The sequence below is a fragment of the Poecilia mexicana genome, unplaced genomic scaffold (genome assembly GCF_051168715.1).
Source record: "Poecilia mexicana isolate PSO_F unplaced genomic scaffold, ASM5116871v1 scaffold_1, whole genome shotgun sequence".
Classification (NCBI taxonomy): Eukaryota; Metazoa; Chordata; class Actinopteri; order Cyprinodontiformes; family Poeciliidae; genus Poecilia; species Poecilia mexicana.
This window is the reverse complement of record NW_028263370.1, coordinates 14,045,023-14,069,355: the sequence shown is the minus strand read 5'-3', so window position 1 is coordinate 14,069,355 and position 24,333 is coordinate 14,045,023. Positions and strand designations below refer to the sequence as shown.

Sequence of the window (24,333 nt, the reverse complement as noted above, 5' to 3'; positions counted from 1 at the left end):
TTTCAGGGTGCATTGATGAGCGACAGCTGCTCCAATGGGGCTGTCTGTCTTTATCTCTTCATCTGCTGCTTCTCTGGCTGAAAGGTAACGGGACCGAGGTCGTGAGCACACTTCTATGTTGGTACTTCTCACCTCTTCTGTTTTTCTGTCACCGGCGTGATTGTTTATCACTTCTTCCACTACCTGATCTCTTTAACTCGGCCAGTGTCAATAGCTTTTCACTGCCGTGCTACTTCCTCATGCGTTCCAGTAAAACGAACTGCATTCAAACTGTCGTAGATGTTTAACAATCTTAGATCGCTGCTTCAATCTTTAGCAAATGTGTCCTGAAACAACCGTAATAGGTTGCCCTTTCTGAACTGTGTCTTTGATTGAGAAGGAAGTAGTTCATCAAGCAAAATCAGTTTCTCATGTTTGTCAAAGCAATCTCTGTCTGAGGTCCTTCACCTTAGTCAGTGTGGGTGTAAACTAAATGACATTATAATTAGAAAGGCCTTGCTTCTTAACACATAAATACTGGTGGCCTTTATTCCAGTAACTAGCTATGAATAATTTGCACAAAGCAATTCTCTGCCCCCTGAAAGGTAACATTATGCAAATCAAGCACAATAGAAGGATTATTTATTTGGATCTAATTTACTTGTGTGAACTTGACAAGGACTAAAATGTTTTCTTCTCTAAAGCTCCTTTTCGTCTCAGCTATCTATTCCACAATTCACTACTTTTCACCAAACAATTTGAGGCTGGACTGAGATGCCTTCTTGTGACCTGTGTTATTTATTATGCCTACCTTAACTATTTGGCGACACATTATAAAGTTTGTTTGTCTTTTCTATTTGTTAAGCACAATTATTTCTTCCCACTGAACATAAAAGTTTTTTTTTATTTTTATTCTTAATCTTGAGATCATGCCACTGCAGTAAAAACTTTAAGGCTTGTTTTACATCTTTACCAGAAGTGCCAATACACCAGCTAACGTATTAACAGCAAATTCAGATTTTTAAATGGCTTTTTATGTGAAGTGAAGGATACATATTGTGTATTTTTAGCTGTCTAGACTAGTAAAAGCTACAGGTAAACCAGATGAGTCATCACATCCACCTGACCGACTTGATGCACTTCAACCAGCGCCGGTGGCTTCAAAACAGCCGGTCTTGTGATCTTTCTGTCAGGAGGACAAAGGTCAGAGCTAAAATAAAACCTGGGAACACTCACTCTGCTGATGGAGAACGTGACCCCGGGCTTCCCCGAGCACACGCCCATGAAGCAGAAACGCAGCTGCCAGTAGAACAAATGTTCACAGATGAAGGTGATCAGTGACAGGATCATGGCAGCCCCGAGCATGTAGAAGACCCCCGCCATGTTGTCTACGTCCAGCTGGCTGCTCATCACCTCGTTCTTCTCGTTGTGACAGATTCCTGTCAGCCACAAGGCCTCGAACTCCTCCATGTCACCTGGAAATACAGTCACACAGGAATCGTCATGGGGATCATGTGATCGACACATTTTATTCAGTTTGTCTCTTAAGTGAAGGAAGAAAGAACTGGACCACCAGTCAAATGGAACAAATGTCATTTTGAATTTCTATTTCTGAATGCCCAGAGGATCCTTACCATTAATAATCATTTTTGAAAGGCTTGAACATTTTGGTCAAGCCTTTCAGTAACCAGCAGATTTTGGTTACCGAGACCAAAATCTGCTGCGATTTTGGACTCGGTAACAGAGATCTTTACAAGGTCTGATTGATGTCTAGGGTAAAGTCTTTTTTTTTCCTCCCAAACCCCATTGATAGAATCTGAAAGAAATGCTACAAGCTCTGATATACATCATTATCCTTCAGCTTATTTTCACAAACGAACCTCTAAGATCGACATCTTTTGCTTCAGGTTCAATTAAATATGTGAAAAACAGTTTGTGAATCATTTTGAAAATGAATAAGGTAATACTTTTTTACCCCATTAAAATTCTGAATGTGCACTTACAAAATTAAGCGCTTATTCACACAATCTACACCTTTGAACTTACTTTCACTGCTGATTGCATGAGACAGATTGCTTATGATGAGGCATTGACTCTGAACTGAGTCCATAGTTCAGACTGAAAGTCTTCGACCGTCGAAGTATTTTTTTTGCAATTTATGCATGACTTGAGTCATATCTATACAGCAAAGTATTTTTGTTGACATCCATTTTATAAAATAAATGAAAGCGAAATTAGAGATTTCAAATAAAACACAGGACGGGAATTAACTGGTTCGGCCTGCAGCAGGCTTAGACATAAAGAGATATTCTCTCCAAATAGATGCTTGCAGTTACGTCATCTGAACAATATGTCTTTGTTTTACGCCAAGCGATGTAAACCAAACACAAAAGGAGCTGACTACGCATTTCATAAACCAACAGTCCGTCAGAATTAAAATCCATTTGAATTACTCTCTTTTCTTGTACTATCCAGCTCATCCATCTCCACCAACAAACCCTTCTTCTTTTTGTTCTTAATTTACATTTGCTCAGGTAAAATTGTTCTCAGGGTGTTGTTGTGAGGACGCTGCTAAAACCCCGCCCGTGCACACACAAACACGAAGCTCTCACCAAGACAAAAACGGGACGCGACAGATGTGAGCAAACATCGATGAGTCTGATCTCCTAACCTGGATTGCTGCATGTATCCTGACGTCCAAACAACCCATATAAAGTAATGAGGTAATGTCAGAATAGTTAGCCTTATGTGCACAGCAAACAAAAAAAAATTAAGAAAGAGTAGTGCCCAAATGCATTTATTTATGTAACAAACATGTTGCATGCATGCACGCGACACAGTTTCAAACAATCTGTGTAAAAGTCTGAGTCAGTGTGACGCTAAGAGATCTAATCCATGGTGAATGTGTTCCCTGTGCTGACCTATTTATCCATCACACAGGACACAATGGAAAGTGATAGCACCTTGAAGGCCACCGTCTTTGAACGAGTGTGTGCGCGTCAGCATGCCGCTCCGCATGAGATGTGACAGGAAGTAAGCAGCAAGACATGAATGGTTTGCTGGATTCTCAGGGGGCAAAAGTTCACTTGTGGAACATTTGTTTCTTTTCTATTAAACTTCTCCTGAGAGACAACATTTTAAAATGCTGCCAAAACACCAGCTCATAGCACTTTTAAAAAGGGGTGGTATTATGACTTTTTTGAGCTGTATGCTTATTAAAAACATGCATAACAATTGCTACATTTGCAGCAACCTCCCCCCACAAAAAAAAAAACAACAACAAAAAAACACCAAAACATCCTGGAGGGATTGATTAAGTCAAATAACATCTACAACAGAGAGCCAGAAAAGGTTTAGCTGAGTAAAGCCATCATGAGAAAGAAAATAGCAGGTACATAGCTGTGCCCTTTCTACACATGCTGTGTCAGTCTTTCACACATACAATTGTTCAACTACCTGGGCTGCCAGTTCAAAGAAACAACAACAATGGAGTCCATTTTGTTGCTGCTTCAGAGACAGGTAGACAAGAGTAACAAAGGACCAACAGGTCTATCTTTGACATAGGCAAATAAACATAACACAAGCGTGCCTGTTGTTGTATAAAATGGCTAGAACACAAAATGTTTTGTGTGACCTCAATTACAAATGTGTCTACATATTTTAATGAAAACAAAATATTACACAATTAAACGTTTGCCACTTGTGAAGGTAAATAGCCAAAGAAGATTAAGACCATACTGATAAGATTAGGAAAATCAAGAATGATGATTCAAACTTCTATATCACCTGTTAGATCATGGTTACAAGACTTTACCGTGTGTTTGTCACCCACTTCTTAGGCTTCTTTTTTTTATTACACATCCATTAATAACCCGTGGATTACTGAACACCAAGAAGTCAGGGAAAAATAAAACTACTGGTTGAAAACAAACTTTGTGTAATTTGATGCACCATGTATTTATAGTTCCACAAAAGAGGCTAAATTTTAGAAGTGTCTCACATTTGTGAGTTTAATGAAAGCAGGAATGAAATAATTGGGGGAATTAATTCATTCCTGCTGGAGAATCATCTTTATGACTCACTGCTAACAAATTTTAAAAAAGCCTATTTAATTAGTAGAGGGCAGTTTTGTGTCTTATTTTTGGAATAACTGACTGCAAAAATAACTTTCAAATAGGCAGACAGCTAGACAATGTGTGTTATTAGAAATAAGTTTACCCCAAAATAATACTGCTTGTTTTTATTAGGACTATATTTTCATTTGAACTAGTAATGAAAACCTTAGATAAAGTACACATAAAGGTTAAGATTTCTAGCAGTGTGAGTGTGAGGGCTTTGACAGCTGTGATGTTGTATATATATATATATATATATATATATATATATATCACAGCTAAATAATTCCAAGTGCTTTCACCTTGAAATATCATTCAAACTTTAAAATGTAGTCACATCCTTCAAATACTACTGTTTATTTCAGCTTTTCAATATCTTTTAGAGATTTCATAAAATCCCTCGGCAATTTTTTTTGCTTGCATTATGCTCCTTTTATACAGTTTTTCTCCTTGCCTTTTGCTTTACTTCGCTGTTTCTGCCTATTTCTTACATTTCAGCAAGTCTTCTGCAATTAACTCCAAACGCTTCTGCAATTTTCACTGAAAATATGCAGCTTACAGCCTTTCACAGTGCATTTTCGCAAAACATTCAAATTTTTCCTGTTACTTTTTCAAATAGGAATTTACACAGTGTCTGGAATGAATAGTTACTTGCAAACATTCATAGGGGAAACAAACATTATTTGTCTGAAGTTACCTGGTAATAATTTACTGTAGGTTTATAATCAAGCAAACTAAATTATGCCATAATTGAAAATGATGAAATTAGATTGCTGCTAAGATTGGCTTGGTTAGTCACAACAAACAAAAGCTATCTCATTTTTCCACGCTGTACCATCATCATTAGTCACCATTCTGCAGCCAGTGGATGCTAATGGGAGATAAATCAGACACTCAGACAACCTGCTGCATATGCATATTGAAATAATATGTTCTGTTATAGCAAGACCACAATAACATGTAAGATTATGTGGAGGTAATAATTCATACAGAGATAAATGCACTGGATATCAGAACATTAAAACTGTCTTCCTGAAACAAGTGAGGGGATAAATACAACACACACACACACGCACACACACACATTATTATATATATATATATATATATATATATATATATATATATATATATATATATATATATATATATATATATATATATATATATATATAATGATTATGATGGCAGTATGGAAACCTCCAAGCCTAAAAGAAGTATATAGCTCATTGATAAAGGTTATTTAAATACAAGTGGAAATATGCACATATATGTTCAGCAATTATTAGAAGGGCTTTGACGGCTGTGATGTTGTAAAAGAATCACAGCAAATAACCCTCCCTCATGGTGGTTGCTTCTCTGACATTTTTATTTTATCGAAAAAAATAATCGATCTAAATCTGCCAGAGGTATGAATAACTTTGGGCTCAACTGAAGATCAAATTGATTACTTTTCCAGATTTTTCCAGACTGTAGGAACTCAGTTTCCAACTGCTGAAAAGAAACTGTCAGCAGGATCAAACTGGTGGAGTAAAAAGTGAACCTGAAAAGAAGCTGACAGAAACTGATAACAAATGCAGCAGCAAATTACATCACTGACAAATTCAGTATAATTTCTCTGTTGAGATGCTGCAGTATAAATCAGATAAAAATCTGCGTCCCATATCCCCTGGTGAATTTATTTTCCATGTCAGCCTGCCAACATATGGAGGCAGTTTCTGCAATCCATATGACACCGACTGTCAGTCACACATGTGCGGCAGCATATAGAAGCGTATCCATATGAAGGATTCCATCCACCATGTTGCTTTGAGGTAATTTCATCAGTATTTTTTCTGGTTTGTGGCAAACAGTTTTCACAGCGTTTCCTGAGCAGCTAAATATACACACTCACACTACATTAAAGCTTTTACACCTACAACAACCGGAGGGTTGCTGCTATATGTCGACTGCTCTGCAAAGCTTGGCTCTTGGGCTGTTTCATCCTGCAGCCCAACAGTTTCTGAGTGTTTTCTCTGGTTCTACTGTATCAAACACTGAAAGCTGCCCGTTTAAACATTTTAAAGTTCTAAATTTTAATAATCATTGTTAAAAACAGAGGCATTGGGCGCAAGTTGCTACAAAGCAGAGATATGCATTAAGTAGTAGGAACATGACACGTTTCAACTCCAAATATGTGTTGTGTGCTTCAAAGGTGAAGTGATTTTTGTAGCGATCTTGAGATATACTTCTCCAGATTTTCTAACTGAGTTTTGTTTAGAAAATGGGTGGTGAACAGAATTTGAAAATCTTCATTTCCCTATGTATTAAGACACCACACCTAAAAGGTCAACCCAACAAATATACTCCAGCTATCAACAACAAAACACATAAAATCAAATAACTTGTGTTATTTTCACGTCAGCCGTTTGTTCAGGCTGCAACAGACATTACTGGCAAAGGAGAGAAGTGACCCAGAAGTGATCTGCAGCAGATACCAGCAAGGCATATCTATTAGATAAAAGTTTCTCTGTTTTATCCTTTTCCGTTTTCAACCTGTTTGATAGGGAACACGCTGTACTTGTAAATGATTCAGGCATTTAGGAAATCTCAGGGGTAAGAGTTTGCACTCTCTACACACAGATTCTGCCGTTTACACTGACTACGCCGAAGCACACTAGTCATGCTAGTGCGTTAAAGGAAGTCTGAAACTTGGACTATAACAGTTTATCTGTGTTGTAAAATAATGGTAAAACCTTGATTTACAGGAACCGTTCTCTCGCACATAGTGCTCTGCTCCGAATATTAATATTTAATGACTGCTCGCAGCAGGAAGGCTAGAAAAACACATGATGATGTTAAATATAGTGCTTGAAGAAAAATTGGAGTCAATGAAAGTCAGCAGGCTTACAGTGTTACAACATAGGAGATCAGAAATCGGCTACTAATGCCTGATTGGTGTGATTCTTTTAATTCCTTTTCTCTCATTTTCGGCTCAGCTCCAACAGCTGACCATGACGACATATTATGCAGCGTTTGCTTAAAATTAGTCATGTGGAGAGCAAAAAAAAAAAAAAAAGTCACCGCAGGCCTAAAGAAAACTAGTTGCAGCTGATGTAGTATCTGAAAGTCGAGACAAATCCAGCAAGCATGTCTCTTAAGCCAACAGACGTTTGCAGTCAACTTACTAAAATGCCTTTTTCAGTCCATTTAATTGCTTAGTAAATTTTACATGATTCTCATGCAGATATGGAGACCAGCTGCTTTCTTTTCTACAAAGTGTTTAAAGATCACATTTAAAATGGACTGTTTTGAGTTTAGGAATATTTTTCTACCTAAATAATTTACAGGTTACAATTTAGTTACAAATAAAAAATAAATAAAAATCTGAAAATGGCTGGAAATAAGTAAAAACGCACTCAAAGAAAAACTGCTCTTCAGAAATCTTGAGCAAGTATTGTTGGAACAGGAAGCACAACGTAAAGAAATCACGAATACCTCTTGACCTCTGTGAAGTTTTGTTTATGCTCGTTATCGGTCATGAGCGTTACCGACGCTGTCCAGCCTTACCGTCTCCAAACAGCATGAGGATAGCCAGATCCACGGCTCGTTTCCAGCCCGAGTCCTTCTGGATGGCGATGCCGTAGCCCGTGGAGGCGAACACTTTGCCGCTGCCAATGGTTACCAGCTTACAGCCCTCATCCCTGCCAGCCATGTAGTTGAGCACTGCTGCGTCATAGATGAAGGCATCCAGTTTCCTGTGAAGCATAAAGATGTGCTGTTACAGTGGAGAAACTCATGCAACAGTTAAACCCTTATAGGCTTTCGTTGTGCCTCACACAAGACACAGCCTGGTTGATGTGTGTGTTCCAGTTGCCCGCCAGTTAAATTCTCAAGAACTTTATAATCATTATGGAGAGATTTTATATTTGCTTCAGCAGCACTTGGCACCTGCCCACACTGCCAAAAGTACCAGCAGCTGGTTTAGTGACCATGGTGCTTGACAGGCCAGAAAACCAGACTGACCTAAAGCTTGTGGAGAGAATCTACAGAGGATTGTCAGGATGAAGATGAGAGACATCAGAACTATCCAGAGAAGCTAAATACTAATATCAAACCAACCTGGGACCTCTGAACAGCTCAGCAGAGCCACAGACTGATCACCTTCATGCCACACTGAATTGGTGATGACCAAGTTGAGTGCATACTGTGCAGTGCATGGACACATTTCTCTGTAAATCAACATTTGTGCTTTTAAAATCTCTTTTATCGACTTTATGCAATATTTTAATTTTTGGGAAAAGTTCAATTTTGGGTTTTCAATATCAAAACATATCAAAGTGACCAGAAATAAACACCTTAAATATGTCACTTCATGTGGGATGAATATGTATGAGTTTCACTGTTTAATCATTTGCTGCTGTCTTTCTTCTTACTCATGTATAACGTATATCTATTTTAAGTTACTCTGTTGTCATGGTATTGGTGAACATACTGTCATGCTGATTGGTTTTATGTAGTCAAAACTCAAAGGTCTCTATCAAACCCGAAAAAGTATTGATACCTGGAACTTTTTCACATTTTTCAATGTTCCAACCACAAACCTTAATGTATTTTATTGGGATATTATGTGAAAGATCAACACAAACTGTTTCAGAATAATACTGTACATTTGATAGCTACTATCAGCATATAGTTGTATTCAGTCACATATACTTTAATAGTCCTAAAATGAAATAAATAAATAAATTCAATGCAATCAATTGCTCCTGAAATTACACTAAAAAGTGCAAGCTACCTGTGTGTAATTTAATTTAGACTAATTATGAAACAGTATGAAGACCCAGGTTAAGTTTTCTTTTGTAAAAAATCCCTAACTTTGAACATCTCACAGAGCACTGGTCAAAAATAATGTGAATATAAAAAGAATATGGCAAAACTGTAAACCTATCAAGATATGGCTGTCCACCTAAAATCACTGGCTGAGCAAGTCAGAGAAGCAGAAAAGAGGCCCGTGGCACCTCTGGAGGAGCTGCAGAAATCATGAGGCGGAATTTCTTGACAGAACTATTTTTGGCTGTATATTCTACAAATCATGGAAAAGTGGCAAGAAGTAAGCCAGTGTTGCAAGAATGCCAGAAATAAGTTCTGTTTACAGTTTGCCACAGATCATAAAGTGAACACTGCAAGAGTGGAAAAGAGTGCTCTTTTTAAACGAGACCGAACACTTTAGGCTGCATGCAAAAAGCAACATGAGGAGGAAAGCTAACTCTGCACCTCTACCTGAAATCATTACTCACTGTGAAACTTGCAGGTTCCTGCATCATGCTGGGTGGAATTCAGAAAAGCTGAACAGGCTTGATGGGAAGATCAGTAGAGTCACAAACAAAATCCTTAAAGAAAATCTATTTAAAGCTGTAAAATAATGAGGTGGGGGTTTTATTGCCAGCAGGACATTTGATCCTTAACATTCGACCAAAGCTTCAATGAAATGGCTTAGAACAAAGCTTTGCATTAGAATGGCCCAGTCAAAGTCCAGACTTGAATCACTTTGGCAAGACTTGATAAACGATGTTCACACTCCAGAAGAGAAAGTTAGTTGAGACATACCTTAACCCTTTGTAAATTAATTAACTTGTGGGGCCTGACAAATACATGACAAACTTTACAGATTCTTCTTTATTGGAAAAAATATTTTAAAATTTAAAAATGTAATAATTTTTAATTCTGCTTTGCAACTTTGAACTACTTTAAAATAGTCTGTCCTATGAAATGTCAACAGAATACTTCGAAGTTTAAAGATTGTAAAGTTATAAAATGTGAAAAAGTCCAAGGGGTGTGAATACTTTTGTAATAAACTCCATAAATTCCTCTAAAAATCAGCGGGTGGTTTTTCTATGGCTCCTGTTTTTGGTCTAATGATGTTAAAACACTGTTGTAAAATGTCCAGGATCCACTTTCCCATTGTTTAAAGTAAAGCATTTTCCAGAGAAGCTGTGTATGTTCTACATATTGACCCACAGTCAGTTGACTGATTGACATGACAGCCTGCTGCTTCTCCTGCTACCATCAAATGTGCCTCAGGGGACCTCAGGCTTCCGTGGCCATTCAGCATCGGTGAAACATCACAACTTTTCATTCCTGTTTCCTCGGCAGTGCTTGATGAAAATGTTTGAAGACAGCGAAAGAGAAAGAGTGACAAAGATTCAGTTATAAAGCAAACACAAGCTCCACTGCTGTTCTGGACGCCACTGTAAAGGCAGATGCGCACCGCCGCTGGCTGCTCCTTCACATTTCCCCCAAATGATCCCACTTCTTCTGCAGCCCTCTCTTATCATTTCATCATATTTTTTTTTTGTTTTTTGTTTTTGTTTTGCATCACTGCGCGACATTCCAGATCTTTAACACTGTCTTTTTTATTTATGCTGACATCCTTTCAACTCCCTCCTTCCCTGCATCCCCCATCTGTCTACCACCCCTTCCCCTCCAACCCTTTTTCTCTCTGTCCCTTCCTCACCCCGTCTTCAGGCTGTACAGGGCTTCATCTACATTCTTCTGGTGGAAGCTGGTCATGTAGGCGTGCATGTCTCTGTAGTTGTTGCGGATGTTGCGCTCTGTGCTCCCGTTGGGCACCGTACCAAACCGGAAAGGCGGAGAGAACTCGTTCGGCTTCTGGAACTGTAGAAAGGAAGAAAAAAAAATAGAGAGATATTCTCGTTTGGATGTAAAATAGCAAAAAGCTGCTAAAGCACTGATAAGAAAAGGAAAAGGAGAGAATTACACAAGTGCCTAGAGTTGCAGCAAAAAGAAATGGAACATTTTAGACAAGCACGCTCTGCACACCAGGAGACGTTAGAGATAGTCTCAGAGAAATTAATTGGACTCAGCCTTTTGCACGTATATGAAAAGACAATCGCAGATAAATCTAAATTTCTTGGTGCAACGTGAAGGTTTCATGGAACCAAAAACAAGGGGAAAAAAAGCTACTATATCAGATGATATCAGCACCACTTTGAATTTTGAAATTTGAGCTCCAAGCATTACATTTTGGTATCTAGCTACCGCAACCCACAGATCTTCTGATTAACTAATTGTGATGTAACTTTGCCAAAAGAAAGAAGGAAGGGAGGAAAGAAAAAAGAAAGATGTTTCTTTATAGAACCATACACTTTTTTTTCCAGTAATCTGACATAATCCTACAAACAATAATTCACTTTAACACTCTTACAAGGTGAGAGACAGCAACAGTGAGCAAGGAATTTCAACTTAGGATGTTATAATTTGACAAAATGTGTCATTATGTCTTAAACCAGTAACATGAAAAAGTCTGCAAACAACCTCTAGAAGCACAAATTTTTCACACACCTGCTCGCAACGTCGCTCTAAATCCTCACCTTTTTGTCTGACAAGCCCGACACCTGGTCCACGTATTCCTCCTGGATCATGAAGGCAGCCAGGTTGGCAGTGTAGGAGGCCAGAAAGATGACAGCGAAGAAGGCCCACACTGACACCATGATTTTACTGGTGGTGCCTTTGGGATTCTGCACAGGAACGGAGTTGTTGAAAACCAGGCCCCACAGCAGCCAGATGGCCTTGCCGATGGTGAAGGAGGGACCGCCGGGCTCTAAAGGGACAGAATGACAAGACGAGAGGACAGTGGTGGGATCAGCGTGCTTTATTTACTTTCGACCAGACGTCGTGGGAGGCCTTTTGAAGGATCGCCACCATTGAATTTGTCAGGGATCACAGTATGTACTGAGGAGTTTCCATTTACTCCTGCAGCTACTGCTGGGGACAGCCCGGCTTTTATACACTCACTCTGTTCCACCTGCCTCTGTGGCTGTATGACAAGGTGTCAGGAAGCAAATACTACCTACAGCAGCTTCGTGGCAACACAGATGAGGAGGGAGTGAGAAGGGCAAAGTGGCAGATGGACGCACAACAGGCTGTGATGAAGCCGCAGCGGAAGCACAGAAGAGTCTCGTATATGCAGGGATCCTACATATATTTCATGTCAAAATTATATTGTTTAGTGTTCCAGGAGATGATGTTCTTTGGAGGCGCCAGATGTAAGACAACATCAGGCTATTTATGTGCCTTTATGAGGCATCCAGACATTCAGAAATTTCAGCACTCAACAGAAATCTAACACTTATTTATTTTTTTCTTGTTTGACTGTAACCATGATAAAAAAAATAAAATAAAAATTCAATCTCTAAAGCGAGTCTTGTGTATAAAAAGGAAAATAAAGAGCTGAATCAGAACCAGTGAATCTGATGAGTAAATTGAGTGCACCTACCTGCTAAAAATGCATCTGATTCAACAGACGCCGTTAAATCTGAATCATGTTTCTATCTAACTCCGTCCATTCAGCGGTGTAACACTTTAATATTATTACAACAAAAAAAAAAAGGCATTCCAATAGCAGAACAGGTGATTTCTAGTTCACACAATGAGGCTAAGAATACTTAAGACCACCTATCTGGTTCTTGTCAATGATCCCCTTCATTAGTGAAAGAGCTTAAGCGACTGTCAATGTAGATAAGCACTCAAAGACATCACGCAGAAAGTCTCAGCACTCCAGTTGCTCTCATTCAGTAAAGATTGTCAAAGCAATTTAGCACCTGGAGTTCTCTATCTGAACGGTGCATTCAAGGAGAAACCAAAACTCGATATTCATTTCGGCACGTTAGATTGTTTGACATTGAACCTCATTGCCCCATTTTTCCAGCATGAATCAAGCGGGCCCAGACGTGCAAATGTGTGTTTCTGAATGCATGCGTGCGCGTCCTCTCACCTCGTCCGTCTGCCAGACAGCGATTGTAACCCACCGGGCTGAAGTACTCGAACACAAAGACAGCCACGGCCGACACGATCAGCAGCATCACAAACATCATGACCCAGACATCGGCGCTGAAGGGCTCTGAAGGAGAGCGTGTGTTGGGGTACAAAACAGGGCAAATGTGTTAAAGCATTTTAAAACAATATGGGTTTTTTTGTTGTTGTTGTTGTTTTTCCATTCAACCACTGTTCTGTTAATGTTTATGGATTTTTCTGAGATTGTGTGAACGACGACGAGCAGAACTGACGGGAAGGGAAGTAAGCGTGAATATAAAACTCATAGAAGTGAGCATGTTTTCCAGTTGCTTTATATTCTGCACTGCAATTTTCACCCGCAGCAATTTACTTTACAAACAAAGCTATTAGATTAATGTACTTTGACAGCTGCTCTGGAGTGTTAGGCTTTATTACAAAATTGCGTTTTTGAGCTGTAATCACACCAGAGATGAGGAGACCTGAGTGAAAACTCTTTTAAGTGCCAAAATATTTATAATAGTGTCATTTTTACAGCTAAATGGAAAAAGTATTATTCATCCATCTGTCCATTGTCTATACCAGCGATCAGTGAGCGAGAGGAAACACTGGCTGGGTCTAGAAGGCTGTCAGTGCTTTTATTTAAATTAAAAATACATTTGGATAGCAACTAATCTGCAACAACTTTTCTCATTAAAATAAGATGCAAAACACAAGTCTTATCATAATTTTCGGATGCTTCTTTAGCTAACTTTTTGGTAAAATGTAAACTTTTCTAAAACTTTTTTCCTTTTTTTTAGTTCTTTTTACATTGTGAATGTGGAAGCGTTCTAACTTTAACTTGTTAAATATAGCTCTGAATTCTGCTTTTGTTTTTGATTACTCCAAATGTTTAAATGATCGCTAATCACATTTGCTCAAGTTTTTTTTTTTTTTTTTGCTGATTGCAAAATCTCCAAAATCAAGCAGAGGATTTATCTGCTTGATGTCAATGATCTGACCGTTCTGAAACAGACTAACCTTTTTTCTACAACCACATGGATCATTCCACCTTTGTGTACCATCGCAAAGATAATCACACACGCAGTAATTTTCCAACAGAATGCTGGCATCTATTTGCTTAGCTAAATCCAGCTGGTAACCTTTTTTTTTTTTTTTTTCCCCAAGTAACGTAAAAGCTCACATGTGAGCAGAGACTGAACTATTTTCTTTTTGGCTGGCCATTACCATATCCTGTTTCGTTATGCATATGTATGCTTGTTTTTGAGTGCAGAGATGGAAATTAGCATAATTGTTGTCTCCAAATGCAGCTGAAAAAGAAAAGGTGTGAAAATGATGAAATTTGGCCTTTTGAAACAATTGTGCCACAAAACCTGAAGACAGGAAGGATTTCACAACAACACAACACAAATGAAGAATGTGTTTGTAAGCGTTGAGCTGATTTCCAGATCGAAGCCTAAAAGCTGAAGATTGGCTGCTGTCCTTGCAGGAACATTTATTGCTTCTAAAATTTGAGCTGAAACAACATGGACAGCTAAAACGAATCAAAGTCAGTGGAGGCTGATGTCATTGTTTCCATTGCTACTCAGTTCAGTAAAAAGGTATTTAGATGTGCATTGCTGTGCATTTATGATGTGAAGCGTGAGTACATGTGCATCTAGTGGGTGTTTTGCCAGAAGCGCCGGGTGTGTTTCTCCTCACCTAGAAAGGCAGAGGGGGAGACGGTGCCGTTGCTGCGGGAGACCATGACACTGATCCCCGTCTCGATGAACGGCACGGAGAAGTCGATGACCTCTGACCTCTCCTCGTTGATGGTGAGCGAACCCACGGCCATGTGAGCATTCTTCGCCACCACCTGGGGGTCAAACAGACACAAACACATGGGCTCCGTTATAGAAATAGATAAGAAAAAAAAAAAAAAAGAGTGAGCTAATGTGATTTCCAGGTTTCTCACATTAGGAGAAAGCGGCGGAGAGACTAATGTCTACATAATCTCTATTCTGGGTCAGCGTTTGACTCCCACCAGCATGCTCTCCTTGTGTGCTCAGGTATATTTAGCTCCATGTTTCTGGAGCCTCTGGCCACGAGTAAAAAAAGTGGACAAATGACTATGTTATTAAAAACTACGTATGCTGGAGTGAATAATACTCTCGCACACTTTTGTTCCTCCATCACATTTATTCCTCGAGGCCTCCTCTTTTATTCTCGATCTGTTCTCTGTCTGTTGTCCTGTTTTTTTTTTTTTTCTTTTTTGCTCATGTAAATGAAATCACTCGCCACTCGCTTAAGCTTTAAAGTATGCACAGCGTTGCCTAAGTGGAAACCTCATCAGCTAAAGACTTCGTATTTTAAGATGAGACACAATCAGCTGCACGTCTATGCAAGACGGCTGAGCTGTGCCGACTGCGTAATGTGTGCAGCAGTGGAGTGGGTCTTTGCCCGAGGCGGCTTTCTCCCCCTCGCTCCAATCCGCGCCTTCTGTATTCTTGCTCCATCTCTGATTAGGAACCTTCATTGAGTCCTCCTGAGGTTTGCTGGATCTGATCACAAGCTTCCCCTCAGGCCGGGTTGTGGGAAACAAGTGCTAGACGTCCTGACGGAGACGGCGAGGAACTAACAGAGACAGATACTTAGACAGCATCATCAGCCATAGCAAATAAAAAAATAAATAAATAAAAAAAAAAGATATATATTTCTGTGAGTGGGACTGCATTTCCTGGCTGTCGAAGTGTCTGCGCAGAATTTTTTATTTCAGACGTTTCATTGAGACGCCGACTCAAAAGGGCTTGAAAAGCGGCTTTATGCATGCTCAAAGTAAAGGCGGTAAAAGTGATGGGGAGGGTTGTGGGGGGGGGGGGAGACAAAGATCTTCTATGGATTGAATATATAAACACACTTATTGATGAATTATAAATGCATTCATATCTGGTGCGCCTTTTCACCCACACCCGCAGAGATGCATGCGCAGCCCCGTCACAGAAAGAGTCGCTTCACATCTGTGCAGCTTCTCGCTCACATCTGCTTGAGGCTAAATTAAAAGGCTACACCTGGAACGACAGCTTATCTCTCGCTGCAGACCAGCAGATGCTAAACTGATCAAACCGAGGCTGCCCTCTATGTATTCGGGTTACGTGGGATGTGTTATGGTTTGCAAACATGAGCAATCTCGCTGCTGCGATGAATATGCAGGTTTAAGCACACATCACATTCGTTGTTTTTGGTGCACTGCCTGGTTGCGTCACTCCGGCGGCTCAGTAACATTTGTATGGTAATATCTCCTGCGTTCTGCTGCAGTGCTCTGCCAGCTGTGAAATCCAAAATCAGCTGGTGTGCCAGCAGGTCTGCATGAACTGTCACTGTGGGTATTTTCAACCTGCTTACAGACCACACAAAGCTGGTGCTTCTCTCCAAAGGGGGCATAAACTTGTCACAACAACACACTCCTCTTTTCTTCGCAGTATTATTTTAAGATTTTACACAAAAAGTAACGTGACTACTTGCTGTTAGTCAGTAATTAGTGAAAAGTGTTCTTACCTCTCCCACCATGCCGTTCCAGGTCCCATTAACCTTCTTGCCGTGTTTACCATTGGTAACCAAATATAGGTCGTACGTGAACTTGACGGTTTTCGCAATCTTTTTCAGGATGTCAATGCAGAAGCCTTTGCAGCAGCGCTTGATGTAAATCCCCGAATCGCCCGTCTGATTGCTGCGATTTGGGAAGCAGAGGAGGGGAGCAGAGAAAAAGCAGAAGTGGCAGGTCAGTATTTATGAAATGCAAAAGTCGTGGGTTGACACAAAATGTGTCTCTGAATTGATCAGTTCATCACAAAAAACCACGTCAAGTCTGAACAGAACGGATACAGCGGCTTGTAAAAGTATTCATACCTCATGAACTCTTCCACATTTTTCCTTACCATGTCAAACTTCTGTGTGCTTTATCAACCTTCCATATAACAGGTCGTAGGAACCGGATCACCTGTTTCCATTTAGTGCCATCACCTGCATCCTCTACCCTCACTCCAGCTATCTCCTGGTAGAAACCAGACCGTTTTTAAGTCTTTTATTACCTTCAACTGGATTTTTCTTGTTTTTCTCTGTATTTAGCTTCAACCATCGTGCCATCAACTCCGACCAGCTTCCGTGTCTCTGCTGCAGAAAAGCATCTCCAAAGCATGACGCTGCCGACACCATATTTCGCTGTTTGAACGGTGTGTTCATGTTGAACACTTTCTTTCTGCTTGTCTCGTGGCAAACTGCAGAAACTACTTTTTATGGGGTTTTTTTACTCACAAATCATTGATCAATCATTTTCAACTAGGTAACTTCTAAAAGGAAATGTTTTCTGTGTATTTTGTTCAGAAGAATTTGAGTAAAGGGATACATTTTTTAATGTTTTTTTTTTTTTTTTTCATCTACCAAAAACAAAACAATAAAATTAGTTAAATGTGAAAAAGAAAAAAAATCGAGCCTAATGCAGCCATCATTTTTCTCACATTAAACCTGTAAATGAATGAGTCACAGATTGAGTTGATGCTGTTTTTCCGTCAGTTGATTAACTTTTACATTTACAAATAAACAACAAAACTCCCAGATGCCAATTGTATTCTGACACAAGAAAACAGGCTTAACTCTTCCATCCAAATCATACAGTAATGAAAGCCTCAGAATAACTCACAGGGAAGGCAAACATCTAACCGAGCCGTGCGTCATCAGTCAATAGGCTGCGCTGGCTCCCAGCAGATACAGGTGCAGAACAGCTGTGCACCAACACAATGGCAGCTTTGGCACAGTTAGTGGATGCTGTTTTCGCCAGAGCAAGGACAAAAGTGTTTGTGCTTTTTGTGTTAATTTTATTTATTCCTACAGCTGCCTTCTGAAATCAAGCTGCTTTAAGTGAACAGCCCTGGCGATAAAACAATGCAGCAGAGAGCACGAGGTTTTAGCACCGACGCTGCAGAAGCTTGCTGAGTACCGCTATGCGTTTAAAGACGACTCCACGTGGCTCTGCGCACATTTGTGTCTGAAAATAATCCTGCATGTTGGTGCGCCTATGCCTGATATGCTGTGAGGGAGACAGGCGGAGGAGGGTAGTGCAAAGACGGGCATTGGGAGAAAGAATGGAGGTGAAAGATATCTCAATAAAGAAATTTAAAAAAAAAATTAAAAAAAACATGGAGCAAAGATGTGGTGCTGCCTCGGGAGATTTCAGGTAGCCCAGAGATAGAAAAGGAGACCACTGAACAAAATTCATTATCACACTCCAAGCAGAGCTGGGAAGGGAGAGGGGGTCAATGTGACTGGGAGGAAAGCAGGGGCAGAAACCGAGCCAAGTGTTCTACTTTGCAGAGGTGAAACAAGTCAAAGTAATCGCAGGACTGAAAAGAAGAGCTGGAGAGTGATTACAGCGAGCTGTAGCAGCAGAAAACAATAGAAAGCAGACAAAAAGAGACAGAATGGAGCTAAATAATAATAAACACTTTACTTACAGGCATGTTTCTAAATGGAACTGACTTGTTTGTCGTTTTGTCTTTGACTAATATACACCAGCTTGCAAACACACCCTTACACCTCTTTAACTTTATCACATTTTATCACATTTTGACATCCTAAACTTTAAGTTTTATTTTTTCTTCTACTGTAACGTCCTGCCCTGCGTCCCCACAGTCAATCGTTCACTGTGTGTTATTTTAGTGTTTTATGATGGAAAGCACTTTGAAATGCCTTGTTGCTGAAATGTGCTGTACAAATAAAATTTGATTGATTGACAATGTAAATAAACTGTAAATGTACTGTAATGCTTGTGTATGCACTTGTACACACAAAGATTCACACGTAAATACTCATTTAAGCTTCCACACGTTTATGAGCAAATGGCAAACAGAAAACGTAGCCATTTTTATTGGTAATTTAACACCTGTTTCTTAAATTAAAAAAAATTCTTTCATAAATCCAGCTGATTATTTCTCACAACACATGGAAAATTGTGTTCAAAGATGTGCTCATTCCACTTTAAGTGAAAAAAAAAACCTTGTAGATGCTCAGAGGTGATAAAGACATTCCTTAAAGTACCATTTTATAGCACAATCAAGTAACAAGTAGCAACTTTGTGGTGTAACACAAACACTTGGAAAGTTTTACAAAACAAATTGTCTTCAGTTTACTTATAGACGAAGCACTAATGTAAACTTTGTACCTGAGTTTTAGCTGCTTCCGACACGGCACAGTGTTCCTCATGCATGTCCCACTGAGTGGATCCACGTCCTCCACGATGACAAACGGCGCCTCCTCCAGAGTCACGATGGACAGGTGGTCCTCCCGCTCCTCCTCGAAACGAGGCCACACATGGTACCTCATCGTCAACGAGCCTCTTTCCCACTTGCCAACCTGCGGAGGGAGAGCCGTGTGATGCACGGGCAACTCCAAAACATTGATTTCAAGTGGCAGAAGGAGACACTCCAAAACCGAAAGCAGCGGCACACACCTCACACAAGGAGCAGAATGCAGGGACGGGGAAATAGAAGAGGGTGGAATGAAAGGAGAAGACATTTTTACCCTGTCCCACTGCCGGTCCTTGTCGAGAAGTATTATGACTAGTTTAGGGAACATCTGGTGGCCTTTTTCGCTAAATGACAGGTTTCGACCTTCAAATGTCACATTCATGACGTACCTAGAAAAATAAAGAGTTTAAGTTTTAGTCACAAGAATCCTTTTTATTTATTTATTTATTTATTTTTTTTGGAGAGTAGAAACTCTAACAAGACCTAAATCAGAATATACAGTAAGATGAGTGAAAGTTTTTTCCAGGTTTATATTTTGTTTTCCATGTTTTCTAATAGATATAAAATCAGTGGACTGAAAAAGTTGGAAGAACACACTAAAACAATCTGATATTTTTCTGTCCGAGCCACTGATACCAAGCTGATGCAATCATTTTGGCATCTCTGGAAAGGAAGTTTGGTCGACAAAAAACTAAACTTCACAACCCTCAGGGCCCCAAAAGCTCCAATCTCTACATCCTAGTAACTGTGGGAAACCTTCAAATATCCTGACATGTGTGCTGGACTTTCTTCACCTGCACACACAGGAATCTGCTTGTTATTTCTATAAATGTTCTGTTTATGCTGTTGGGACAGACTCTGCAGAATCTCAATCAAATTCGAGCTCTAAAACAATGACCCAGGAAATAATCTCGAAGGAAATTTCATCATTCTTCAGAAACTGTCGTTCACAAAAACCCTGGTCAGACGTCGCCCACCGTTCGGCTTATAGTTCAAACAAGAGAACATGTTTGAACTAACATGTGAATTCACTGAAATTCACTCACACCTGCTTCTAGTGTCAACTATGTTCTAAATTCACACAATTGGTCATAAAGTCAATAAAAACAGGCTGAAATAAGAATATTTCTTATTTATGTTGCAATTTTATTTGAATATTATTACTAGTTTTATATGCATTGAGTAAATGCTTATTTACTTTTTGAAGTTTTAGTCAAGATGCTTTAAGGAGAACAAAGTACATTTTGACAGGTAAATACTGAGTATGAAATTTGTAAGGCTGCTGACAGGAACAGCGACTGGCTGTACGCAATATACATATTGCAAAGAACTGCCTGAACTGCAATAAATGTTAGCTCATTATTGCATTCAGACTCTTTACGGCTGTAACATATTTAGTGCCACTTGTTGTTTAATGCAGCTTATAAAATATTAGAAGTAAAGAAGTGGTAGGGTGGCGAAGCCTGTAATTAAAAAACTGCAAGTTGCTTCAATGCCAAAACAAGAGACAAAACCCAGAAGCAACTTTTTAAAATAAAACCTTGTTGAGAAGGAAATTAATATATATACATATTACTTAGGAGTTTGCACCAAATTCAGAACAGATAGAAAAGATTAAGGCATATTGTGATGTTTTGTTCATAATTTCATTCACTTTTTTTAAAACGAGTAGACAATGGTAATCTAACCTATTTTTGGCTTAATTAATTAATCCATGACAGGTTAAATATATAATATAAACATTTTTGACTGATTAACATTTAAGCTCAAACAAATTCAGAGCATACAGAGCAGCACCTCAAACCAAGCCACATTTTAACTTTTCACACAGTTATTTGCTTGATAGCTGACGTACAAAACGGTGCCTTTAACACAAGATATTTCTAAAAGTGGAAACCAGAGAACAATCACTTAAGTGTCAAAGAGTCTGACTCACTGTTATGAATACTCGCTGGTAAGCATTCATCTTTAGTCCAGCATAGTATTGGAAATGCAATTTTATTCTAATCTTTTGTGTATAATCAAGAAAAGAATATCTGGTAAGGTGACGCTGCAGAAATGTTGCTTAGCATCTGTAGACACAAAGATCTCTGTCTTTCCATGTAGAATGTAGTTTTAAGTATACAGATGCTTTTGTTAGGCACCGTTATCACTACACTTTACAAGCAAAACAAATATGGTGAAAAATGTTTAAAATATTTTACTACAAGCCTTCCAACAACCACAGAAACATCTAAATTAGTTTAGTCCTTTGTGTAAACAGATACTGTGGAGAATTATGAAAAAATAAACAGAGTAAGCAATACAACAAGTATAAAACTGAAACCTTGACTGAAAAATTTGTTCCAAAGAATCACTTCCTGAAGTACGACAGTACAGACAGACGTGCAATAACACATTTCACCCTGTTGAGGGCAACATACTATGTTGTAACACATGGAAATTATATGTCATGTATTATCTTATTGACACACGACGGGTATAAACATGGTTGAATTTAAGTCTTAATATTTTTTGTTCATTTTGTTCAGTTTTAGAGATAGCGCAACAAACTTTCTAGACAGCGGCGCTTACTACCGATTCTAATATTGCACGCTGATGCCTATTGTTGGCTCAATAACTGTCGACACGATATGCAGAAACAGTGGATGATTACCTAATATCCAGTGGCCACAGTCGATGACATAACTTCTTGAATAAGTACCTCATTTCCAAGTATCGTGCAATATTTAAGAACCACTTCAAATTAAGTGTCAAGAGATCAGGGCAGGTGTAGGCGTATGGATAGTACTAGGGAATGGGATGAAGTTTTAGCCTTTTCTTTCTGCTATTTTTATCAGTAGAAGTAGTAGCCTTGACAGTTTTGCATTCAAAGCACAGGACTAGGACCACTACAAAGGTGACCCACTTTGAAACATATGCCACCCGATAGACTTAGGAGGAGGCGGAGGAGAAGGAGAACAGGTGGGAGTGAAAGCAGAGCGACAAGCAACCAGACCGGAGAGCCTGAAGCACTGAAAAGCTGAGAGAGAGAGAGACAGAGAGAGAGAGAGAGAAAGAGTATATTAACTGCCTGGTGAATCCATATCAGGATATACAGTATATGTGTCAACAAGTGTAGAGCGGTGGCAGATAAGTTGGAAGCATGGCTTTCGCTCTCAGCCGCCTCCTTCTCTCCCTCTTTCTCATCCTGATCTGTGGGCTGCCATCACCATGGAGATGCTGCGCTTCTGAAACAATCCACCGGAGAAATAAATATCTTGAATGCAAGCAGAAAGGAGCAGTGTGTGTGTGTGTGTGTGTATAGACCTTTACATTTCACCCATCATCATCGTCATCATCATGTCCACCAAAGACAATCAGTCTATTCACGGCTAAATCCAGAGAACAGATGAGGCTGAAATCTGCCCAAGATTTTATCACAAGTACATCCCACTAAAACAGTCAGCGCCTCTATCCATTGTGTCTTTGATTTTATTTATAGAGCAATTCGCCCTCTTTAACATACACGCGCGTGCGCACACACACACACACACACACACACACACACACACACACACACACACACACACACACACACACACACACACACACACACACACGAGCAGGCTAAATGCTCCGAGCGAGTCAATAATACGACCCAAGCCTCCATGAAATGCCTACTGCTGCATGCAGGCTGGCTAGCAACATTCCAAGAGCTGTAATGCGTGTGTAACATGGGATTAGCCTCCTAGGAATAATCTCAGTTTTGAATAGGCGACAGAGAAGATCAGGGCGGGTGTGGGTGGAGGATCCGGAGGTCCAACCTGTTGCGGCTGCAGCTGCGAGCGTGGACAGTGAAACGGCCCGCATGTGCGGGTGGGGGGCCAAAAGCCTCAACATGGGGACACGAGGAGGTCCTAAACGCCGTATAATGTCATTTAACGTGTTGCCATGGCACCCACAACCACAGCAATTTTTATGCAATCAGCTGTGTTGCTATGGGAACAGTAATCTCATCCAAGAAAGGGAGACAGAAAGAGAAAGAGAGAGCAAAGGGAGTTTTTTTTTCTTCTCAATTCCAAACCTGAGCGTTTACCAACTTCCACTCGCTCTTCCACTCTCAGATCAATCTGAACATCTAACCCACGAGCACCTCCCCCCAATCGCACATCAATACGGCTCATTTGGCCATGCATTGACCTGTGCCTTTACAAAGGCCGATACAAGCTGCGAATGTACAGTGCACGGCGCTGCTCTGTTTGTCGTTTTGTAGCCTTCTACCCCCGACGTAGCATTTATGTGCCGTTTGATCCTCCACATGTCGGAGCTCCCCTCTGACTCTAGTGGAAAGAGAGTAAATGTGGAAACAACTGGGATGAGCCGCTAATAGAACCTCATGCGGCTTCATCACAGCTATACGCTGCGCCTTGCTTGCCAACTGCTCCCCTTCTAATCATAGCTGCGATGGGATTTTTATTTCTTAGTTGCAGACATAATGAATCATCAGTCGCATGCACATGATTCTCCTTTGCTACACTTTCTTCTTTTCGTAGCTTTTGAAGTGCCCTTTCTTAAATTGGTTCTTATATATCAAAGCGGAGCTGAGCGGGATCACAAACTCTGTCACTGCAATGCAGTAATGTAAAAATACACTTTATGTCTTCTCCGTTGCGTGTGGACATGTACACACACACACACACACACATACACACACACACACACTGGCATACTGTATCTATCGGCTTTGGATGTATGACTCACAGTTTCCAGAAGATCAACCTATGAAAAGACGTGTTTAAGAGAGGAAATAGGTGCTTCATTTGAAAATGTCTGCTTCACAGAAGCTGCAGAAAGACTCTGTAAAAGGCCAAACTGAATAGAAAAACCAGCAAATAGCAGGTTTAGTGGGTGAAATATTCAGTTAACTGTTGGCGTTTGATCAAAATACAAGAGCTCCTCTTAAGAAAGGAATATATTGTATACAGAGAACAGCTACATTGATTTCAGACATTTATAGCCCGGGGTTTCGAGGATGTACTCATCTGGGCTACTGTCCTACTCACAAAACGTACTTAATTTACACACAAAAATTACAACAGGTGGGCACGCTTATTTGTGTCCTTTATACAAATATGTTACAAGATCTGGAGGACTTGTCCACACGCAGACAGAGTTATGAAGTAATT

At 39.8% G+C, this 24,333-nt stretch overlaps 1 protein-coding gene across 1 annotated transcript in view; it reads right to left on the bottom strand.

Moving 5' to 3' along the window:
* grin2bb (glutamate receptor, ionotropic, N-methyl D-aspartate 2B, genome duplicate b) overlaps window positions 1-24,333 on the bottom strand; it is an 82,574-nt gene that overhangs the window by 4,589 nt on the left and 53,652 nt on the right. Inside the window, exons 5-13 of the mRNA XM_088007526.1 lie at window positions 19,440-19,554; window positions 19,081-19,271; window positions 16,422-16,593; window positions 14,589-14,742; window positions 12,871-12,996; window positions 11,468-11,697; window positions 10,591-10,751; window positions 7,644-7,831; window positions 1,216-1,454 (exon numbers count right to left, since the gene is read on the bottom strand). Of these exons, the coding sequence (XP_087863652.1) occupies window positions 1,216-1,454; window positions 7,644-7,831; window positions 10,591-10,751; window positions 11,468-11,697; window positions 12,871-12,996; window positions 14,589-14,742; window positions 16,422-16,593; window positions 19,081-19,271; window positions 19,440-19,554 (1,576 nt within the window). The remainder of the gene's footprint in view (window positions 1-1,215; window positions 1,455-7,643; window positions 7,832-10,590; window positions 10,752-11,467; window positions 11,698-12,870; window positions 12,997-14,588; window positions 14,743-16,421; window positions 16,594-19,080; window positions 19,272-19,439; window positions 19,555-24,333) is intronic.